Genomic DNA, 23129 nt, shown 5'->3' on the forward strand with positions numbered 1-23129 from the left:
CGCTTTGTGTTTTTTACATCTGCTAATTTATTCATTGTGTAAATTGTACTACCATGAGTGCCATTTAAAAGCTTTTCTTTGCAACATAATAAATTGTTGAAGTTGTTAATGTAAAGAAAAAACATCACCAATTCTATTGGATGGAATATTAAAAGTTTATATGAAAGTGAATGTATGGGAATGTTCATGACATAGATAAATACCAATGCTTGTATGTACCATTGTATGAATGAAATCGGAAGTAAACAAAATGAACACTTTTAATCAAAATTCATATTTCAAATAAAAGAAAGCCCATTTGAACCGCTCCTTATCACTAGTTCACTTGCTAAGTGGTTGATAACTACTAAGCTTGCTACTACTGTACTGTATGCTTCTGCTAGTTTTTTTTTACACAGATCTGACAATCGGATTTGTATTCATGCAATCTATTTTGTCGAGTAATGTCATTTGTAATTGTCTTTAATTTAAACATGTTGGCAGTTGCTAAGCACCATTTGTGTTGTTATGCTTGAATAACTTTGTAAAAAAAAGCAGTAATAAAAATATGACGTTTTATATTTTTTAAATTGAGAAATTCAAAATTGAGATAATAAAAAGCCCTTTATTCAACCGTTGCTAAGCACTATTTTTGTTGCTAAGCAGTTGGGAAACATAAACAACTAAAATATGAATTGCTTTCATTTCTCACTGATAGTTATTATCATCATACACCACTCTTATTTGCTTTTATTCTTATCTGTACAATAAAATAACAAATACATTCAATTTTGTAGTTGTCTTTAATTTAATTATATTTGGTTGTTGCTCGTCAACATTTGTGTTGCTAAGCTCAATACGAACTTCATAAAAGAAAAATGATGACGACAATATCATACAAGACTGAAATACCATTTATGGAAGCTTAGTCTTCAAACATTTGCTGTATGTATACCTCAGATGGCAAAAATAAAAAAAATATGTACCATTGCTATGCAATACTTGTGTTGCTAGGTTGTTGCTAAGCATTTAGTAAACTGAAATTAAAGTGACTTCTCATTCTTAACTTCAAGTTATACTTACACAATCAATCCAGTAAGGAATTGTGTTAATTTGCACAGTTTTAGCCATTTAAAAGTGATAAAATAGCTATTTTATGAATCCGTTGCTAGGCAACCATCCATTCACCGGAACATAAAAAAATCATTATTTTTTCAAGTTTCTATTCAAAGGCTATCAATAATATGAATATAAACATATTTGGAGAGGGGGCCAAAAATGCCCCTTATCGTACCTTGTCCTTTGTCAAGTTCGGAAATAGAATTGGCTTCCTCATAAGAATTTTGTGTGGAAAAATATATTTAGAAATTTTACCAATAACTATAGAAGTACTCTAAAAAATATTATCATTAGTTATCACATATTAAAGATAAATGAAGAGAAAGATAAATGTAACATGACTGATTTGATTTTTGTTTATTTTGAGATTTTTGCTTGTAGAGGTGTCATGGAATAGATGTTCCTTTATATTAGTTTCAAATGAAAGAAATATTCTGGAATATTATTTCCACTAGAAGAAGGATTACAGTATCTGTTTCTACTGGAATAAAGGTAAAAGAATATTTTTTCCAACAGGAACAGATATAATAGCATTACTTATAACAAAGTTTCCAGAGGAACATCTGTAAAACAGAAAAAATACATCGATAAAGGCCTCGATCGTTTCAAATTGATAGATGAAAATGTTTTATTTGGTATTACAGGTCAATTGATGGAGAAACAAGAGAACTGTCAGAACAAGTGACTATGTATCAAGATATGTTAAAAGCCAAAGATGATACAATCATTCAACTGACCAATGAAATCACAGCATTGGAGAAAGAAATGAATAATAATCAAACTAACACTCAAAACAGTGATGATGTCAAAAATTCAGAGAATACAAGACAGTCTGTTATTGTTGTCTCAGATACTCTGGAGTTAGCTAGATTAAAGGTATGGTTATACATATTGTATATGGAGGGAAACATCAGGAAGTTCAGTTTTGTAGAAATGGTACAGTTTGAGAAATTTTTCACCTAAGAAAGTAAGGGAAAACACATTTTGGTCAAATGCAACCCAATCTTTGGCCTCCTCCCCATTAATATCTGATTTTGATGCACTTAATATGAATCAATTATAGCATTGCCAGTTGCTTCCCATGCTTCAAATAATAAAAACTTTTTATTTTACATTTTTGCAGGATATGTGTCAAGCATATGAACTACAAAACAAATTTTTAACCAAAGAAATTTTAGAACTCAACTACCTCAGGCAAAATGATCAAGCCAATGAAAAAGCTCTTATGATGTAAGTTATTTGTAATTATTAATTAATTGTTTCTTGTGATAAAGTCTTGATATATAAATAAGAAGATGTGGTATGATTGCCAATGAGACAACTCTCCACCAGAGACCAAATGACGTAGAAGTTAATAACTATAGGTCGCCATACGACCTACAACAATGTGCAAAGCCCATACCACATAGTAAGCTATAAAAGGCCCAGAAATGACAAATGTAAAACAATTCAAACACGAAAACTGACAGCTTGATCTATGTACAAAACAACAAACGAAAAAACAAATATGATATACCGTTACAGCAGCAAACAAAAACCACTGAATTAAAGGCTAAAGTTTATTTCTGTTTGGTTAATGTTTTGTTGTTTGTCTCCTTGACAATGAATGTCTTGAGGAACTGACTTTATTTTAAATCATCTGGCTTTTTCTTCATCACCATCACATCCCTATAATCATTAGGTTTTTATCTCGCCTGCGAAGAAAGTAGCAGAATGTAAGACATAGGTATAACAATCCGGTGGTGGCAGCAGAGACGGTGTCCATTGTCATTTACCTCATTTTCATGGTTCAGCGACTGCTCGAAAAAAATTATAGATTTTTTTGTCATGTGAATTTCTCACATATTATGAGTAATAAGACAACTATATTTGTTATATGGGTTCCTTGCAACGTCTACATGTCTCAGACAGGGTTCACCTGACCTCTACCTCATTTCATGGACCAGGGATTAAGGTTAAAGTTTGGTGGTCAAGTCCGTATCTCAAATACTATAAGCAATAGGTCAACTATATTTGGTGTTTAGAATGATTGTGAGGTGTACATGTCCGGCTGGCAGGTTTCATCTGACCTTGACTTTAATTTCATGGTTCATTGAACAATGTTTTGTTTTTGTGGTTTGGTCTTTCTCAGGTACTATAAGCAATAGGGTCACTATATTTGGTGTATGGAATGATTGTAAGGTGTACATGTCTGTCTGGCAAGGTTCATCTGACCTTACCTCATTTTCATGGATCATTGGTCAATGTTAAGTTTTCATGGTTTTGTCAGTTAAGCAGATGCTATAAGCAGTAGGTCAACTGTATTTGGTGTATAAAATGATTGTAAGGTGTACATGTCTGACTGGCAGGGTTCATTTGACCTTGACCTCATCATTATTCTTCAATTATGATTAAAAAATAAGCAGGTGAGACATTTCAGCGTATGCACTCTTGTTTAATTTATGATCCATTTTAAATAGACATATACTTAAGAAAATTATTATTTTGATATTCATCTTACAACTTAAATGTTTACTTTGTTCTATTGATGATGCTGCTCCCTTCAAAGGTCATGCTTCCAATACTGATATTTTCACTCAAATGTTTATATTTCTGATTAGATGCTGAATGTGTGCAAAACCAATTTATTTGTATGGTGTTATATTTGTATTTGATTATTGTGGATTCATTCATTTTCCTGTGGTATCAATCTTTGTGGATTTCATAGGAAAAGGTAAACCAGGAATTTAGATGTTCAAAAAAGTACCAATTTTCTATAGGCTTGTATTCAGATTTTTTGGAAAATCCACGAAATCAAATATCTACAAAAAAAAACACAACTGGTGCTCAGTGCAGAAAAATTGGTACCAACGAAAATAAACACATTTACAGTATATCATTTCAAGAAAATTTGGTAATTTTTGTATTGCTCCATTGGAAACAAGGAAATGATATTGCTCAGTGTAAAGTTTTCATTTGATTTCATACTTGATATGTGATATCCTTTGCAATATACATGTACTGCATAATGTAGTTAAGTCCATGAAGTTGCTGTTTTGGGTTTTTTTTTTTTACTGCTAAAAGGATGAGAAATATATTTATAGTAACAGTTTTATCTTTCGTATAAATGATACTAATGCAGGTAAAATTTCATTTGCATGTTTATAGGAGTAATGCAAAATTAGAAGCTCAGTATTTCCAAACAAGAAGCAAATATTTAGTCTTGTTTAAAGAAATAAAGAAACCCAGACAAGGTTAGTAATATTTTATTTAACATTCCTTAAATGACAAAATGATTTTAGTAATTTTAATTTGATCATTATAGCTTCTCATAAGTCAGTTTTTGAAATAAAGGTCTTTATGCCCAACTTTCCATCTAGGGTCGGTGTTATTAATGAAAAATTTATATTATATAGATCATACTTTTTGTTTATTGTTTGATCGTATTAGATTTCATATCTATTTGATTCTATTTCTTAGTATAAATTTTTGTTTTAGAAAGCTTTTTTATTTGTGTTACATCAGGATATAAAGAAAGACTGGTATTTATCAAAACCTGATGTTATCTGGTTTCATTGTATTGAACACTGATTATGTAAATCTCGTAAAAGCATAAAAATTATAAATGGTTGAGGGGTTTATATGCATCTGTTCAGGACAGTATCTGGAAACATGTGCTTCTCTTTCAAACATTTGTTGCATTAGTTCACTGGCCATTCTGGACACAGATGTCAGTATAGTTAAGTTCCTTTGAAAAAACAACATGGTGTTGTTCTCAAATTAACATACTGTCAAAGTACTTTTATTCTTGGGTACTGTAAATTCAGAAATTATTTCGAGGTTTTCTTTAATGCGAATAATGCGACTCCTTAAGTGTTGTAATAATAAGAACTTCTCATATCTGATACGTGTATCTGTATGTTACACTTTTCCTATGATCGCAATAATTAAACTCACAATTTTGTTCATTCTTCAAAAATCGCAATAATTTCTGAATTTACAGTATCAATGTTCGTGGTTTGTATCCATGTAGTCAAACCTACAGGGGGATCTTTCCATGTCTTGATTTTGACAACAGTTGTAATATTTTGTTGGACACTTAAATTCGTGGATAAAGCCATCCATGAAAACCATGAAAATTGGTACCCCACGAATAAAAGTACTTTCACAGTACATTGTTAACATACATAATTATAATTTTTCAAGCTTTTAGACAAAAAAGGTAACTCTCTCTTGCCCCATATGGAATTAACTGACCCTTTATATCATTTTAGGTCACTAGCACACTGTGTAACTAATGATATTATATCGACTTGGTGTATTTGTTATCATTTTAAGGTGAGGAAGTAAATCAGCCAGATGATGTTGTTAGCCAATTGTTGAAAGAAGCTATGGCTTTTGAAAACGATGAACCAGAAAGTATTGAATTCCAGCTGACATCAAGGTACTGTATATTATTGACTTGGGCTCATTGATATTATACCCCACCTAGGGGCATTATGTTTTTCTGTCTGTGCGTCCGTCCGTTCGTTCGTCTGTTCATCCTTCCGTCTGTTCGTCCTTACGTTTGTCTGTCTGTCCCGCTTCAGGTTAAAGTTTTTGGTCAAGGTAGTTTTTGATGAAGTTGAAGTCCAATCAACTTGAAACTTAGTACACATGTTCCCTATGATATGATCTTTCTAACTTTAATGCCAAATTAGAGTTTTGACCTCAATTTCACGGTCCACTGAACATAGAAAATGTTAGTGTGAGTGGGGCGTCCGTGTACTATGGACACATTCTTGTTCTAACAGAGTTGATAGGATTAATTGTGCACTTAAGGAAACAATATTATTTTTCAGGTTCATGCCCATGTAAAATTGTAGATACATCTACAGGTACACATTTTCAGAAAAAATATTGAATTTAGCTGTCCATGTAAATGGTATTAACATCAACAGATATACATTTTCCCCTTCTTTATATGGAGCTATGATGAAACAAAAAATCACGTGTATTACATGTATATTAGAATTCCATAAAACTTTGTTTTTACGACTTCAGCACAATGCTTGTTAAAAAAAAATCTGATGTCAATTAAGCAATGAACATATTAACACCAGACATATTTAGCTCCATTTACCAAATCTAATCAGCATTAGTTTTAACAAAAATAAAGACGAAGTCAGTTTATTTATTTTGTCTTATATGATAATTGTAATATATTTGATTCCAAGACATTTTGAAGATACAATTAATTAAGAATATAAATCTTAATTAAAATCATATATTTTTGAAATCATTATATGTTTGTAGATATTATCATGACCATGACATATCATCTTGCTTTTTGTTTTGTAGTGGACAGGAATATGATCGGTATGGATTTGTAAAGAGATATGGAGAGGATGAAGAGGAAATAGATCCTTTAGCAGTCAAAGCTGAACAATTAGAAAGACATTCAGAGGAAATAAATAATAAAATAAAGGTATTATTTTGCAGTAAATTTGAATGTATTTTTTTTTTCTTTCATTTTCTGAAAATCTGTGCTTTTATGCCCCACCTAGGGGCATTATGTTTTTCTGTCTGTTCATCCGTCCATTCGTTTGTCTGTTCATCCATCTGTTCGTTCGTCTGTTCATCCGTCCGTCTGTTCGTCCGTTCGTTCGTCTGTCTGTCACGCTTCAGGTTAAAGTTTTTGGTCAAGGTAGTTTTTGATGAAGTTGAAGTCCAAACAACTTGAAACTTAGTACACGTGTTCCCTATGATATGATCTTTCTAATTTTAATGTCAAATTAGAGTTTTGACCCCAATTTCACGGTCCACTGAACATAGAAAATGATAGTGTGAGTGGGGCATCAGTGTACTATGGACACATTCTTGTTATAAATTATTTAATTTAAATCACCATCACTGGTGATCAAATGGATAAAATCTGTCTTAGAGTTGTCACTTGTTCAGACATACTTATAATATAATTATTTCTGTGACTGCATCCTACATTAATTTGTAAGATCCACTACGATAGATAATTCAGCTGATCTGTAATATTCCATCTTCATGCCTTATATATCATGTACTGTGTAACGAAGCTAGATAAAAACTGACGAGGAAAGGTAACACCCGGCCATTGAAAGCTTGATTTTTGTCGTGCCTAGGTGGTCGAGTGGTCTAGCGCCGGGTATTGGTGCCATAATATCTCAGTAGCATGAGTTCGAATCCAGTTTATCCAACGCAATCATAGGTTTGAACGTTGTTTTCAATTTAGACTTTAAACAAAACGCATTTGACTAACAGGTCGAACAACAGATGTTCTTAAACCCTGCTGACTGCCATTGGCGATTGCCAAATAAACAGATTACAAGATATAACAAAATGGATCTTTATTATTAATTTAATACCAAACAGAAAACAATAAACTTGCGGAAAAGATGGTATACCGTAAAAATGAGGTGCAAAAATTTGTACACCATATCAGGATTTCGACAATTAATGTCTCTTCAGTGATGTTAGGAATCGAAACGGTATTTGGAAGGCCATATAATTTACCTCAATTTAGGATAGACTCTTGAATTTTGAAGAGTCAAAATAGGATGAATGGATCATATAAACCCGAAGGCAAATATAATACAAGCCCAAACGAAAAAATATAAATAAGTCTAAATTGAAAACAACATTCAAACCTATGATTGCGTTGGATAAAAACTGCAATTTTTATACGTGTGCATGCATAACAAATTTCTTGGTAGAGGGGTCTAAATACAGCACAAACAACATTTTCCAAAAGACCAACAAAGTGAAAAAGTATATTTAAACAAAAAGCATTTGACTAACAGGTCGAACAACAGATGTTCTTAAACCCTGCTGACTGCCATTGGCAATTGCCAAATAAACGGATCACAAGATGTAACAAAATGGATCTTTATTATTAATTTAATACCAAACAGAAAACAATAATATTGCGGAAAAGATGGTATACCGCAAAAATGAGGTGCAAAAATTTGTACACCATATCCGGATTTCGACGATTAATGTCTCTTCAGTGATGTTAGGAAACGAACAGTATTTGGAAGGCCATATGATTTACCTCAATTTAGGATAGACTCTTGAATTTTGAAGAGTCAAAATAGGATGAACAGATCATATAAACCCGAAGGCAAATATAATACAAGCCCAAACGAAAAAATATAAATAAGTCTAAATTGAAAACAACGTTCAAACCTTATGATTGCGTTGGATAAAAACTGCAATTTTTATACGTGTGCATGCAAAACAAATTTCTTGGTAGAGGGGTCTAAATACAGCACAAACAACATTTTCCAAAAGACCAACAAAGTGAAAAAGTATATTAAAACAAAACGCATTTGACTAACAGGTTGAACAACGAATGTTCTTAAACCCTGCTGACTGCCATAGATAGATACATGTACATCCTTTCATAAAAAAGTGTATGAATGAAAACCTGAGTATTTTAGATTCAGAATGATCAAATGGAAAAGAAGAGATATCTGTGTATTAATTCAAAACACTTATCTCTACAAGCACTGGACAAAAACCTAATCTTAAAAATGTATAATTTTTTATTTCTAGTCTTCATTGTAACTGCTTATTTAATAACTATCAAGGAAATGAGACAGAAATATGTTTGTGTGTTAAAAAACAAACTGATTTCTGTATTACAGGATGCAGAGGAAATCCAGTCTTTTAAACTGAGATGGGAGAACTTTATGGTTGGTTTAGGTGTAAAACCACTCACAAGATCTTCAGAGTTGAAGACTTTGATAAGAATGGGAATTCCAAATGAATACAGAGAACAAATATGGAAAGGGTAATACTCTTCATTGATTACAAAATATACGACATTTTTATTATAACCCTGCTGCTAGGCGAAGGGGGCATTAAAAGTGTCACCCTTGTCTGTCCGTATGTCCAAAAATTGGTTTCCGTTTCTAACTTTATTTTGCCTCAAGCAAATTTTATGAACTTATACACAATGCTTATTACCACAAAACACAGATCAAGTTCGAATTTAGGTTTCGTCATTTCTACCGTTCTCGAGTTATGCCCCTTTATTAATGGAAAAATTGCTGAATTTTTCGTTTCCGTTCTCTAACTTTAGTTTTCTTTAACCAAATATTACGAAACTTATACACAATGCTTATTACCACACATCAACTTCAAATTTGGGTGGCATCACTTTTACAGTTCTCTAGTTATGTCCCTTTATAATGTTATATGCAAGCGGGGGCATTATCTGTATCCCATGGACACATTCTCTATTTATTAAGATATATTTTATCAGATTCATTTACCGTAACAAATTTAATTAATTGTGGAGTTCATGTTTTTTTTATCAAAAAGTACTGAGGATGCATTTATTTAAGGTACTATTTTTTGTTGATTAATGGATGATTGTATTTTTGTGGATACTTGAAGGGTTTTTAACAAATTTTTCATACAAGCCTATGGTAAACCTGTAAAATATGAACACAACTTTGCTCTGACCAATGCCCTGGCAAAAATCAAAGGTTTCTTAGGTACAAAAAAAAAGTCATGCGAACACTTAGAATGTGTGGTTAATCTTTTACATAGCTGCTAACTTTTGAAAATCTTCATCGGAATTTATGTCTGAGGCAAGATTTTGAAGTGGTTCTATATTATTGAGGTGTTTTGCATGCAGGTTTTTTTTTCTCTGGAAAATGTGTCATATTTCTTCTTCTTTCTATCCTCTACTGATTATGATCTTTTGAGCCTTTCTTTGTTTTTTAATTGCATGATTCTGGTGCTTTTTTATTGTGTAGGAAAAATAGTAAGATACTTGGAAGATCTTATTTTTCTTTAGTAGGAATATTTGGCTTTAGCCTTTTTCCTTATATAAATATTGACACATAAACACATTTATCTGATACCATTTAAAATTTATTTAAGACAATGATTTTGATTAATGAATGACTTAATAACAAAAATGACATCAATATAAGGATATTCGTTATGTTGAAATGTCATATGAACAGTCCTTTTTGTAACTGTAATGAGCCTTGCTTGGCTGTTTTGAGTTATTTCTTTGTGGGATAGAAGCTGTAACACTAAGTGGTGTTGTTGCTTTTCACAATAAAAAGTGAGCATAAAGTTGTCTAAAGAAGACCTAGTGTCTATCTGTATCTCTTCACTGTTGAGAATATATTTTCACAAGCTTTGGCATTCTATGAGGAACTGATCGACTTAAAATTGTCTGGGGAGGGAATTGGCACTCTATTTTTTATACACTTTCATACACTAGTATTTTATTTTATTATTTTCTTTTTTTAGATGACATATTAAAATGAATTTCATTTCCTGAAAACCATTGCATATGACATAAAAGGGAAATCAGTTGTTAAGAATTATAATTAGGGGAATTGGAGGGTAAACAGAAACGCATAGGAACCACAGTCATATATTTCACAGTTTGATTTACAATAGAAAGAATGCCACTTTCATATGAACAGTATTTTAAAATATTTTTATATCGTAAGGTGCTGCTGATATTTTCCTGTAATATTGCAATACATTAATCGTTATAACTTACACCTCTATCTGGAACAATTGTGTAACAATCATGCTTTTTTTTTAAACAGTTTAATTGACAAAGACTTTTTTATCAATATTTGAAATGAAGTATTTTTAACGATATACTGAGAGGTATAGAGATGCATCTTGTAATGGGAGAACTTGACTTCTATGTTTCAGTTGTGTGAATTTTTATGTAGGAGAGATCAGAGACAAACTTGGACCACATTATTATAAAGAGTTGGCTAATAAAACAAAGAATGCCTCCCTTAGTCCAGAAACAAAACAGGTGTGTTATTTGTTTATATTAAACTTTTTCATCAATGGTTTTATATTTGGTTCACATGCTAAGAAATGTATCATCCCTTAAAGGTCACTCATGCCTTCCACTTTTCAAAGAAGACATTGTTTTTGTTTAATTTTTGTCTGGTAGAGACAAAAGTTTGTGAATACAAAATATCCTGCACTAACTTGTGAAAGGAAGACTGCATGAAAAAAAGTCTTATACTGTGTGTAGTAGCAAGACGGTTTACTAGTATATTTCGAAAATTTATTTTACCTCATTATTTAGGTTAATCTTTTAGCAAAAAAAATGGTCTTTGTGATTGAAATGGACAATTCTGCATGTGCAGTAGATTGTAGTTGCAAATCCTTGGAATAAAATAAAGTTTGATAAAACTGCTTTGTCACTTGATATTTTAACAGATAAATTGTACTGCCTTTTGTATCTTAAACAGAAGAAGAGGAGCTACGTTTGTTTATGTCAATAACACACTAATCTTTGTACATCGCTTTACCAAGTAACCGATTTTCATCACTTTTGGGATTTTCTAAAAAATTCTTGTTTGATTTTGCTTTTTCACAGACTTGTTTGATAGCTTCTGTGAGTGAATAGTCTTTGTAGCCAGTTATAATCTACCTTTAAAGATCACCCTATCCTATTGGCGACAGGTAATTCTCCATCCATTAATGTCCATTGGATCTCCTAGTATGCTATAGTGGTGATCTACTACTAATTGAAGATTGATTATTGGTTTACCCTTGGCACTTCAGTTTCCTTTACCAGTAAATTTAAGAACCATGAAAATAAAAAATGTAAAGTAAGTTTGTTAAACCATATTTAACAACCAAATTCTCACGAAATCTTGAACCATTGTTTTTATCTTTTCTTCCAGATAGAACTTGATCTTCTAAGAACATTACCAAACAACAGACATTACGAGAGTATTGAAAATGAAGGCATAGAGAAATTACGGAATGTTTTGTTAAGTTATAGTGTGCATAATCCAATGATTGGTTATTGTCAGGTAAGAAAACCAATGTTATATAATGTAGTAATGAACTTTGTGCTTTGGTATTGAGACATCTTAGGTCACAAAAAATTAGATTTGTGTAGATTTTCTTACACCTGATACAAAAAAATTGCAGCAGTTGGGAGAATTTTTTGTTTTTTTTAGAAACTTGTGAAAAACCTGCTGACAATTAGAATAACTAAAGGTATTCTAGTTTCTGTGAGGTTTCTTCTGTATAAAAGTAACTCCCCTTCAATAGTTACTTACCGCTATATATTCTGTTGTTTCAAAGCAGTCTTGATTGGGTTAACAGAGATAAGATATTAATGCAAACATGTATGAATGTACAAAAATGTAGATAAAATTAATTTTCAGATACTGAAAAATCTAAATTGTTATATTCAAGATGATCCCTTTGGGATAAATGTGGATGAGAATCAGCAAGTAAACTTGTGGTGCTATCAGATATTATATGGAAAAAGAGCATTTATACATATATCTAGTATATGAAAAGAATCAGATACTGTTTATGACTTGCATAAAACATTATTAAAACAGAAGAAATAAAATGTTATATAAAACATTAAATATGTTTTTTTCTCAAATATCGAACAGAAAGAAAAAAATTGTGATCTTAAAGTGAGGTTTTCACCTAATTTGATTATTTTATTATTTAAACTTAAATGCAATAAGATTCAACTGCTTTGATTTCACTTCATAAGAAATTATGATTTGAAAAATATTTTTTAATTGCACAACCAATTTTTGCTACTTTTGAACTTTAACATCACTGTACTGCATTTAAATAATACAGCAAATCACTGCTTAAAAGCATATTTTATCCATGAACAATTTTGATTAAATATTTTGAAATGGTGTCATTTCTGAGTTATTCTCCTTGATTATGCTGGTGCTGAATATACCATAAGTGATTTGAGGTTTTTTTTTCAATAATTTAAGTAAAACATGACAAACTTATTTGAAATTTGGAGATATTCATAGAGACTATCAAACACTTATCATCTTTGATGTTGGTATATATCACTGTGTATTCTTATGTTATGCCCTTCATTATGTAAAAATAACTGAATTTGAGGTAAGTGTTTAATATGTTACATGTGGTCAATTCACATTAAAAAAAATTTACACAATAATAGGAACTACTTAATAATAATATTACTAGAACCATAGTTCTTGATGTTCTTTAAGTAAAACATTATATAAAGATCATATGATTATTCATTCTATTCTTGCTAGGGTTTAAACAGATTAGCAGCAATCAGTTTATTATTTCTACCAGAAGAGGAGGCATTCTGGAATCTTGTAGCTATTGTTGATTTTCTGATGCCGAGGGATTACTACAGTAAAACTTTATTGGCTGCTCAGGTTGATCAGGTAAGTTCTACAGTATTTTACCTCACCTGATCTAATTGACCAGTAACAACTATTTATATCTCTTTGTCCATTGTTGATCATTTTCAAGATGGTCCATCTGTAACCTGTCCAGATTTTTGTTTTCTGGTAATCTTTAAAACCACTAAGCACATCGAATGAAACTAGTAAGATAATTCTTGGGTAATGCCTTTTATAAAACTCTTTATCTTTCATCTTGTTATCCAAGATGGTCACAGTAGCTTCTGACTGTCAGAAACTTTTCTTTCTTTTCTGAAAATGTTAAGCTGAATAAATAGTCCTCTCAAAATCATATCTACCATAGGGGTAACCCTTCCTGTTTTCAAAACAACTGACTGAATTTCTGATTTCAAAATGTTGGAAAAATCACAGTGAAATCAGATCAAATTTCTGTGGAGTAGCTTCAGGAAGTCCCTTTCAAAATCATGTCTTTATTTTGTGGGTCAATAGAACAAAATTCAATGTAACCACATCTATTGATAGAGTAAAATTTGGAAAATATTCTCAATAAGTAATGTATAAAAACACTTATCCAACTTTTTATGGCCCCACCACCAAGTGGTTGGGACCATAGAGTTTTACCCTTTTCCGTCATTCCACAACGAACAGTTATACAGACTTTTTTCTAAATGCTTTCATATATTGAGCTGATTTTTAATCACAGTGAAATCAGATCAAATTTCTGTGGAGTAGCTTCAGGAAGTCCCTTTCAAAATCATGTCTTTATTTTGTGGGTCAGTAGAACAAAGTTCAATGTAACCACATCTATTGATAGAGTAAAATTTGGGAAATATTCTCAATATGTAATGTATAAAAACACTTATCCAACTTTTTATGGCCCCACCACCAAGTGGGCGGGGCCATATAGTTTTACCCTTTTCCGTCATTCTGTCATTCCACAACGAACAGTTATACAGACTTTTTTTCTAAATGCTTTCATATATTGAGCTGATTTTTAATATGTGAGGCTACTATGATGAGTTGCACATCAAGTTTAGGTTTGGTTCAGCTCCATTTATTTTTGCCGAAATTACGGGTTTTGGACTTTCAAATTGAAAATTTTGTGAAAATCACATTTATACAGACTTTTTTTTCTAAACGCCTTCACATATTGAGCTGATTTTTAGTATGTGGGTCTACTATGATTATTTGTAGATCGAGTGTATGTTTGGTTCCTCTCCACTGATTTTTGCAAAAATTATGGGCTTTGGACTTTGAAAATTATGTGAAAATAACAGTAATACAGACTATTTTTCTAAACGCCTTCATATATTGAGCTGATTTTTAGTAAGTGATTCTTCTATGATGAGTTACAGATCAAGTTTATGTATGGTTCTGCCCCTTTGATTTGTGACAAAATTACTGGCTTTGGACTTTGACTTTTGAAAATTTTGTGAAAATAACAGTTATACAGACTTTCATTCTCAAATTTCCACTCCTTAGGATGGGCTTCAAGCTTTTTTTGCGAGTAGGGCCATTTGTGTCATTCTGACACATCTAGTTTCAAACTTGGTTCCATCATGCCACATGTGATAGGCAAGACCCCTATTAATTGTGAGGTCAGCATGGCCAAGGGGATGATCACATCAGCTATTGAAAGACAGGAAATGAAAAATATTTTGTTTCCTGATGTCATCTTTTGAACCATGAGTCCATCTTTTACTAAACTTGCTTGATAATGCCAAAGACCCCTATTGATTTGAAGGAAACTCATCAAAGGTCAATGTTACAGCAGCAATTGATAAACTGAAATTTGGGCAAACAATTTTGGTTTCAATATAATATCTTTTAAACCATATGCCAGAAGTTCACAAAACTAAAGTAGAGAATGTCTTTTGGAAAGAACAAGACCCTAATTAATTTTTGAGTCAGTTGATACTGAAATTTTGGGATTGGATTTTTGTCAGGACAATATCTTGTGAGCAATAGATCAGATTATGTCCTATTTTTGATGGTTTATGTGGCTTTGTATTTTTCCCCAGAATTTGCCAAATTGTCAGCACACTTTGTTCATATGATTGTGTCTTTTAGTAGAAGAAACTTTTGTGTCTATTAGATACAAATAATTTTATTTCTATATTGCAGAGGGTGCTTAAAGACTTGCTCCATGATAAGCTACCCAGACTATATAATCACTTTGAACAGTTAGATGTTGATATTTCCTTGTTTACATTCAACTGGTTCCTGACAATATTTATAGATAATATTCCAACTGGTACATTCCTAAGGATATGGGACTCATTCTTATACGAAGGGAGCAAAGTAAGTAGTTTAATACATAGAAATAACAACAAAAAACATAGATTTTAGGATTAATCACATTTTTACACAGTTTACTGATGTGTAAATTGATCCATATCATTCACAAAGATTACATTTTTGTATAAATCTTCATACTTATATACTTGGTTTTATAAAGATTGTTGATAAAGATAGTTGTTTACTTTTAGGTTTTGTTCAGGTTTGCTGTTGCCTTCTTTAAGTGTGTTGAAGAAGATATTTTGGATAAAACAACTGCCCTACAATTGAACCATTTCATGAGAGTAATGGGAGATAAAATGAACAACCCAAAACAGATATGTCAGGTACCAAGTTTTAAAATCTAATATTCATACAAATAAATCCATTTAAGAAATATCATAGACTGAAAAAATGGGACAAAAATAAGGAGGAAAAAATGGTACAATAAATTCATCATCTTACCTTTCATCATCAGTGTTATTAGACATTTTCCCTCAAAAGTATAGGAGCATATAAGGTCAAAACTTTACCAGAAACAAATGTTAAAGCATTTTCTTTAGTATTTGGAAATCATACTTGCACTTTTCCATTTGATACACCAACTAATTTCTGTAAAGTTAGAAACCCAAAAACTTTAAACCTCAGAAATGTGTTATTACCTGAGATGCGACAAAGTCTGCTAGGGCTGATAATTTGAAGAAAGCAGTCCACACTGCAACATTTTGCTTTCTGTAGGAAATTTTTTGTGAGCCATGATGAATATCTTACCAAATCTGATTTTAATGCCAATATGAAGAGGAGGAATGCTATTGATTTTTGTCAATATGTCAAAGATCAAGGTCACAGACTGAAATTTGGAGAAAGTTTTGGTTTCAGGATGTTATTCTTTAAACTATATGTACAACTGTTACTAAACTTGATTTGAAGAAGACCCTACTAATTTTGCAGTGACAATATCATAGGTCAAAGTCACAGCTGCAATTGATTGGCTCAAATTAGGGCACATTTTTATTCTGAATATCTTTTAAACCATTAACAATAATTTGACAAAATTTGATTTCATACTGCTCCATTAGAAGAGGAAGCCTCACGTTGATTTTTTGTTCAATGGATCAAAGGACAAGGTCGCTGGAACTATCAATAGATTGATACAGGGGCATTATTTTGGTTTCCATATGATATCGTTTACTCTGAATGTACAACCTTCATCAAAATAAGCTTGAGAATAACCATCCAAGAGTACAAGACCTCTATTGATTTTTGGGTAGGAATTCAAAGGTCAAGGTCGCATACCAGTTGTGAATGAATTTATATTTAATGAGACAATGAAAGATCTGCCATGAACACAAATTTCTTAAATGAAAAAAAAAATTAAGATAAAAATAAATACAAGATCAAACTAAAGACAATCACTGACAAGTTGACTGACTTGGGACAGGCTCATGAACATTTTGCTGGATTTACCTAGTTTCTTGAGCATCAACCCTCCTCCATTTAATCCAGATGAGGGAAATAACAAGAGATGCATAGACATAAAAGAATATATCATACATTTTATATGTAAGAATTGCATAATAATTTAGTACGGTAATTCTTTATTTCAGCTTGCCTTCAATTGGATCAATCCATTTCCAATGAGGATGATAAGCACCAGAAGACAATTCCATCTGCAGCATGTTAAGGTAACTAACAAAATATACCAGCTAAACTGTTAGTTATGTTGAGGTCTGTTGCATAAAAGTTGATACAGGGGAATTAAGTATGTGAAATTACTTTTTCTCAACTTTAGGTTGTGAGAGGAATCTTGCAAATATTTTACTTCTTTTTGCTTCTTGTGTTGAGTTTTGATAGGTATCTGTAAACTATTGATACATCACCTCATTGATTATGACAAACTTAACAATGTGAGATAATATAATCACAAATTTTGAGAATCATCTGTTGTTTGTCTATGATTTCAAAGAAATTTTATTCCTGTCTCAAAATTTTAGAAAATTGATACCTTATGAACATGAATTGCTTTGCTTGCATGAGTATTAATAATTTGTTTCTGTACCTCACACAAACAAATGGAGCCCTTAATTGCTGACATGTCAGTTATTTATTTTCTTTATGTTATGTTTTAGAATGAACTTGCTGAACTGGATAGAATGAGAGGGAATTTACGAGACAACCAGAGGAGTGGTGGAGATCATGATGATAGTAGTGGAGATGATCAGTGATTTATCCAGTGATCTACAGTCATATATACAGTATTGGTTTTCATTGTAATTCTGGTTTTATCCATTACTGTTCAGTATTTGTATCATGCAATAACTGTTCAGTAAAACCATTGTGCAATATTTTTTTCTAATGAACAAATTATATAATTATTTGTACATTCAAAAACAGCATTTATTTTGTTTTTGCAGAATTTTTTTTTAACCTGTTTTTTAGTTGCATGAACCTAAGTGATTAAAGTGAAATCATGAAATGGTTAGGGAGAATAATTATAACCAACTCAAGGAGTAGGTTGTACTGTGCAATGACATCTGTTTTTCTATTCATCAGTCTTACTGTCCATAATTTGTTATTTATTTTGTATTAACAGTCATTCTTTAATACATAAGATGCATGATGTTGGATATTTAAGTCTGTAATTTTATAATGTTGAGTTACCTTGTGAGTGATTTCAGATCTACCTGGAAGTCACATACTATTTGAAACACGGTTGCAGAGATGGTCTTCCTATTTTGTACATAGCTCTAGATGAATTTAAATGAATGTCCAGTTACAAGAATATTGGTTAAAGATTTCTAGTCTGAGTTAAAATCAAAGGAAATATTGTAAATGAATAAACACATGTTAATCATTCCTATTCTATCTAATTTATAGTATTGTTGACTATAATTTTGTTTTGTGCATAGAATTATATATTGTTGACTTAAATTGTTTTTGTTATGTATTAAAAAGATTACTGAAAATTTGATATGCATTTTTGTATACTGTAAATTCTGAAATTAATGTGTGCATTTATTATTGCGAATCCTTGACCTCTGGCAAAAATGCAAAATTTAACTTATGTGATTACAAAAGTGTTATGAAGGAAAAGCACTACATATATTATAAATGCAAGGTTTTATTATTGGGAACCTGAAACAGATGAATTTTTCTCATTAATAAAAATATTGCAATAATTTCTGGATTAAAATTATTCAATACTGTGGTTTAACTATTATTTTTGTGGATTTCATGGGAATAGGTGAATTCCATTTGTAGTGTTCAACAAAATGCTAATTTTCTATAGACTTGTATGCAGAATTTGTCAAAACTACAAAATAAATTACCTATAATAATATGATTTTTATCAAATCCACGAAAGTTTGTGCCAACAATAATTAATGAAGCCTCATATTAAGCAGAATTGATTTATTGTAAAATAGTATTTTGTAAGACTTTAAATGGTAGAGAGTCTCCGTTTGAATTTAGTTATTAATGGAAAATCTGATTTCACTTTTTGTGACTATTATAGAAAGTTTTAAGTTATGCTGTTGAATTGAGGTATATCTGTAGAGATAGTTTATTTGACTGAATGTGTGAAATGAAGTGTTATTAGTGCAATAGATATATTTATATTTTTCTACTATAAAATTATTTTACAATATTTATACCTGTTTTTGTGTATATGAATTAATGATGATAAATTTTTGATTTATTAATGATTTCTATTCATGTATTTGTATTTGTTACAATGTTCAAAATGGTGCTATCATTTTCTGTTAAATTCAATTTACAATACTCAAACAAAAAAGCAAAATAACTTTTAGGTTACTGTGTTCAAAATGGTGTTATCATTTTCTGTTAAACTCTATTTACAATACTCAAACAAAAAAGCATATCCTTGAATAGTGTTTGCTTTAAATGGCACTCTTAAATTGAAGGTAGGTAATATTTATAGTGTTATGTATGTATATTTTTAAGTAAAAAGGACAATGACAGTAAAAAATAGTTGAATCAATTTTATTATCTCCTTACTGAAGAGTCTGTTGAGTTATTGCCGTCAGTTGATATCTGTTTTACTCTTTTCCGCTGTGAACATCATCAGTCATTGATTAAGGTTATACTTTTTTCCACTATACACATCATCAGCCATGTTGTAGGGTCCATCAAAGAATAACTTTAAGGTTACAGAAAACCTTATAATAAAGTTAAGATGGTTCATACTGGAAACAAAACAACTTCCACACCAACAATTTAATCAGATTTGTTTGCTCTGACTGAGATAGTAGAGTGGCATTGTGGTCTGTGCATTAGTCAGTCCGTCCCATATCAGGATATAGTTTTTGGTTACAGTAGTTTATAATGAAGGTGTGGTCACGTCAACTTAAAGCTTAAGTACACCTTTTCATATGATGTGAATTTCTTAAATTAAAGGCCAAATCACAGTTTTACATGGTTCTCTGAAAATAGAAATGGGATATTGGGAAATAAGTACATTCTCTGGTTCGAGTTTTAAGATAGTTTATACCATGAAGTTTTGGTCCCATCAACTTGTTCATTGTCAAGTTTACTTTTTAGCTCACCTGGCCCAAAGGGCCAAGTGAGCTTTTCTCATCACTTGGCGTCCGTCGTCCGTCGTCCGTCGTCGGCGTTAACTTTTTACATTTTGAACTTCTTCTAGAGAACCACTGAATGGAATGAAACCAAACATGGCATGAATGTTCCTTATGAGGTGCTGACCAAGTGTTGTTACTTTGTAGCCGATCCATCATCCAAGATGGCCGCCAGCGGGGGACTTAGTTTAACATAGGACCCTATGGGAAATGCATACAAATGACTTCTTTTAGTGAACCACTGAATGGAATAAAACCAAACATGGCATGAATGTTCCTTATGAGGTGCTCACCAAGTGTTGTTACTTTGTAGCCGATCCATCATCCAAGATGGCCGCCAGCGGGGGACTTAGTTTAACATAGGACCCTATGGGAAATGCATACAAATGACTTCTTTTAGAGAACCACTGAATGGAATAAAGCCAAACATGGCATGAATGTTCCTTATGAGGTGCTGACCATGTGTTGTTACTTTGTAGCCGATCCATCATCCAAGATGGCCGCCATCGGGGAACTTAGTTTAACATAGGACCCTATGGGAAATACATACAAATGTCTTCTTTTAGAGAACCACTGAATGGAATGAAACCAAACATGGCATGAATGTTCCTTATGAGGTGTTGACCAAGTGTTGTTACTTTGTAGCCGATCCATCATCCAAGATGGCCGCCAGCCGGGGACTTAGTTTAACATAGGACCCTATGGGAAATACATAAAAATGTCTTCTTTTAGAGAACCACTGAATGGAATGGAACCAAACATGGCATGAATGTTCCGTATGAGATGCTGACCAAGTGTTGTTACTTTGCAGTCGGTCCATCATCCAAGATGGCCGCCAGCGGGGGACTTAGTTTAACAAAGGACCCTATGGGAAATACATACAAATGTCTTCTTTTAGTGAACCACTGAATGGAATGAAACCAAACATGGCATGAATCTTCCTTATGAGATGCTGACCAAGTGTTGTTACTTTGTAGCTGATCCATCATCCAAGATGGCCCCCAGCGGGGGACTTAGTTTTACATAGGACCCTTTGGGAAATACATAAAAATGTCTTCTTTTAGAGAACCAATAAATGGAATGGAACCAAACATGGCATGAATGTTCCTTATGAGATGTTGACCAAGTGTTGTTACTTTGCAGCCGATCCATCATCCAAGATGGCCGACAGCGGGGGACTTAGTTTAACATAGGACCCTATGGGAAATACATACAATTGTCTTCTTTTAGAGAACCACTGAATGGAATTGAACCAAACATGGCATGAATGTTCCTTATGAGTTGCTGACCAAGTGTTGTTACTTTGCAGTCGATCCATCATCCAAGATGGCCGCTAGGGGGGGGGGGGGCTTAGTTTAACATAGGACCCTATGGGAAATACATACAAATGTCTTCTTTTAGAGTACCACTGAATGGAATGAAACCAAACATGGCATGAATGTTCCTTATGAAGTGCTGACCAAGTGTTGCTACTTTGTTGCCGATTTACTGTTCAAGATGGCCACCAGGATATTTTATTAAATAACAGGACCAATATTAATCAAAATTTGGCCTCAATCATTATTTGGGTATCTGTTATGATTTTTATCTATCTTTACATGATTTCTAAAACCAAAGTAGAGTCAGGTGAGCGACACAGGCTCTTGAGAGCCTCTAGTTAAATTATATGACAAATTACGATTTTGACCCAGATTTCGCAGTTCACTGACATAGAAGTAGGATAGTGCAAATAGGGCATGGTGTAATATGGACAACATTTTTTGTTATCTCATCCATTTAGCAGTACAACAACATTCAAATAAATCTTTAAAGTAAAGGTCTTTAATATTTTATATTCTGTTGCAGAGATGTCCATCAATCCATTAGTTTCTTTATTTATTTAGAAATGGTAATGCATTATGGTAACATTGTTCTGAATATCTTTCATTAGATAAAGTGTTTTGCAAAAACGAAAAGACTGAACAATATACTTCAACAATGATGTATGATGAATGAATTTCTCCATGGTGATTTTTTGACAAGCAACCTATGTTTAATGAAGACATCAATCCCTAGAGACACATTACTCTAAACCAACTAATTTTCCCAAGTGTTTAATATCCTTTGAGGTATTAAATTTCACAAACATTAAATGTCACGGGAAAGTCAAAGTTGGATCTTTTCTGGTATGAATACACAAAGTTAGAAATTAAATCACGGCAAAATAGGCTAAAAAGGACTACTGTAAATGTGATAAAAAGTATCTGAGAATATCAGTTGGTTTACAGTACCGGTATGTCTTTTAAAAAAATATTTAATAATACAATTGTTATCATTTCAGTGTAATAATTAAGGTTAAAGAGAAATGCTTGTGATTTAACTAATGCTGAAATTTTTTGTGTGTCAATGGAGGATTCAGATAAGCAAAGACTCTTTGAATTCTAAGTTTTGTTAATTTGCATGTTTATGTTAAAGTGTTATATGTTATGGTTTGTTGTTGACCAATTTTCATTAACCTAATTGTATTTTTATAAAATAATGCATTTCTAATACTGTTCACCAAGGAATTGTATAGTAAGACAAATACAAATCCTTGTGTTCACTAAATTACATGTTAACATAATTTGAAAAAAAATTATGAACCCAAAATCAGCCAATTACAAATGTGTAGCATACTGATTAAACCTTGCCATTAAAGTCATGTGTATTTTTTTCTTCATATTATTTATAATGCATGTGTATTGATTTAACATTTATTATAATAAGTGTTGACACTCTGGGACTGTATTGGTCCCTTTATCTCATTGTCAAATACTGGCAGCAGCTGTAGAAGCACTGTTCCTTTGATATACTTATATAAGTAAAATTGTAAGATACTTATACAAGTGTATTTTATTTAGTTGTATAGGTATAGGTAAATTATTTTAATGGCTTAGTTATGTCCCTAAGACATTCAGCCCTGCTACTCTCCTAGCAAGTGGGCTATCCCCTTGATGCAGACCTTGCA

General features: G+C 32.0%; 1 protein-coding gene across 3 annotated transcripts in view; it reads left to right on the top strand.

Annotated features, from left to right (window-relative positions):
* LOC127708933 (TBC1 domain family member 2B-like) overlaps positions 1-22836 on the top strand; it is a 39795-nt gene extending 16959 nt beyond the window's left edge. For 2 of the 3 annotated variants that reach the window (XM_052214127.1, XM_052214144.1), the window contains exons 6-18: positions 1743-1974; positions 2222-2328; positions 4246-4331; positions 5416-5521; positions 6418-6544; positions 8739-8884; positions 10786-10894; positions 11781-11912; positions 13155-13292; positions 15396-15572; positions 15761-15895; positions 17156-17233; positions 17678-22836. In XM_052214127.1, the coding sequence (XP_052070087.1) occupies positions 1743-1974; positions 2222-2328; positions 4246-4331; positions 5416-5521; positions 6418-6544; positions 8739-8884; positions 10786-10894; positions 11781-11912; positions 13155-13292; positions 15396-15572; positions 15761-15895; positions 17156-17233; positions 17678-17773 (1669 nt within the window). In that variant the 3' untranslated portion in view covers positions 17774-22836. The remainder of the gene's footprint in view (positions 1-1742; positions 1975-2221; positions 2329-4245; positions 4332-5415; positions 5522-6417; positions 6545-8738; positions 8885-10785; positions 10895-11780; positions 11913-13154; positions 13293-15395; positions 15573-15760; positions 15896-17155; positions 17234-17677) is intronic. The other variant, XR_007985437.1, reaches the window with a different exon arrangement.
* Positions 22837-23129: the final 293 nt, after the last annotated feature.

Source organism: Mytilus californianus, unplaced genomic scaffold (assembly GCF_021869535.1).
Source record: "Mytilus californianus isolate M0D057914Y unplaced genomic scaffold, xbMytCali1.0.p SCAF_1, whole genome shotgun sequence".
NCBI classification, from domain to species: domain Eukaryota; kingdom Metazoa; phylum Mollusca; class Bivalvia; order Mytilida; family Mytilidae; genus Mytilus; species Mytilus californianus.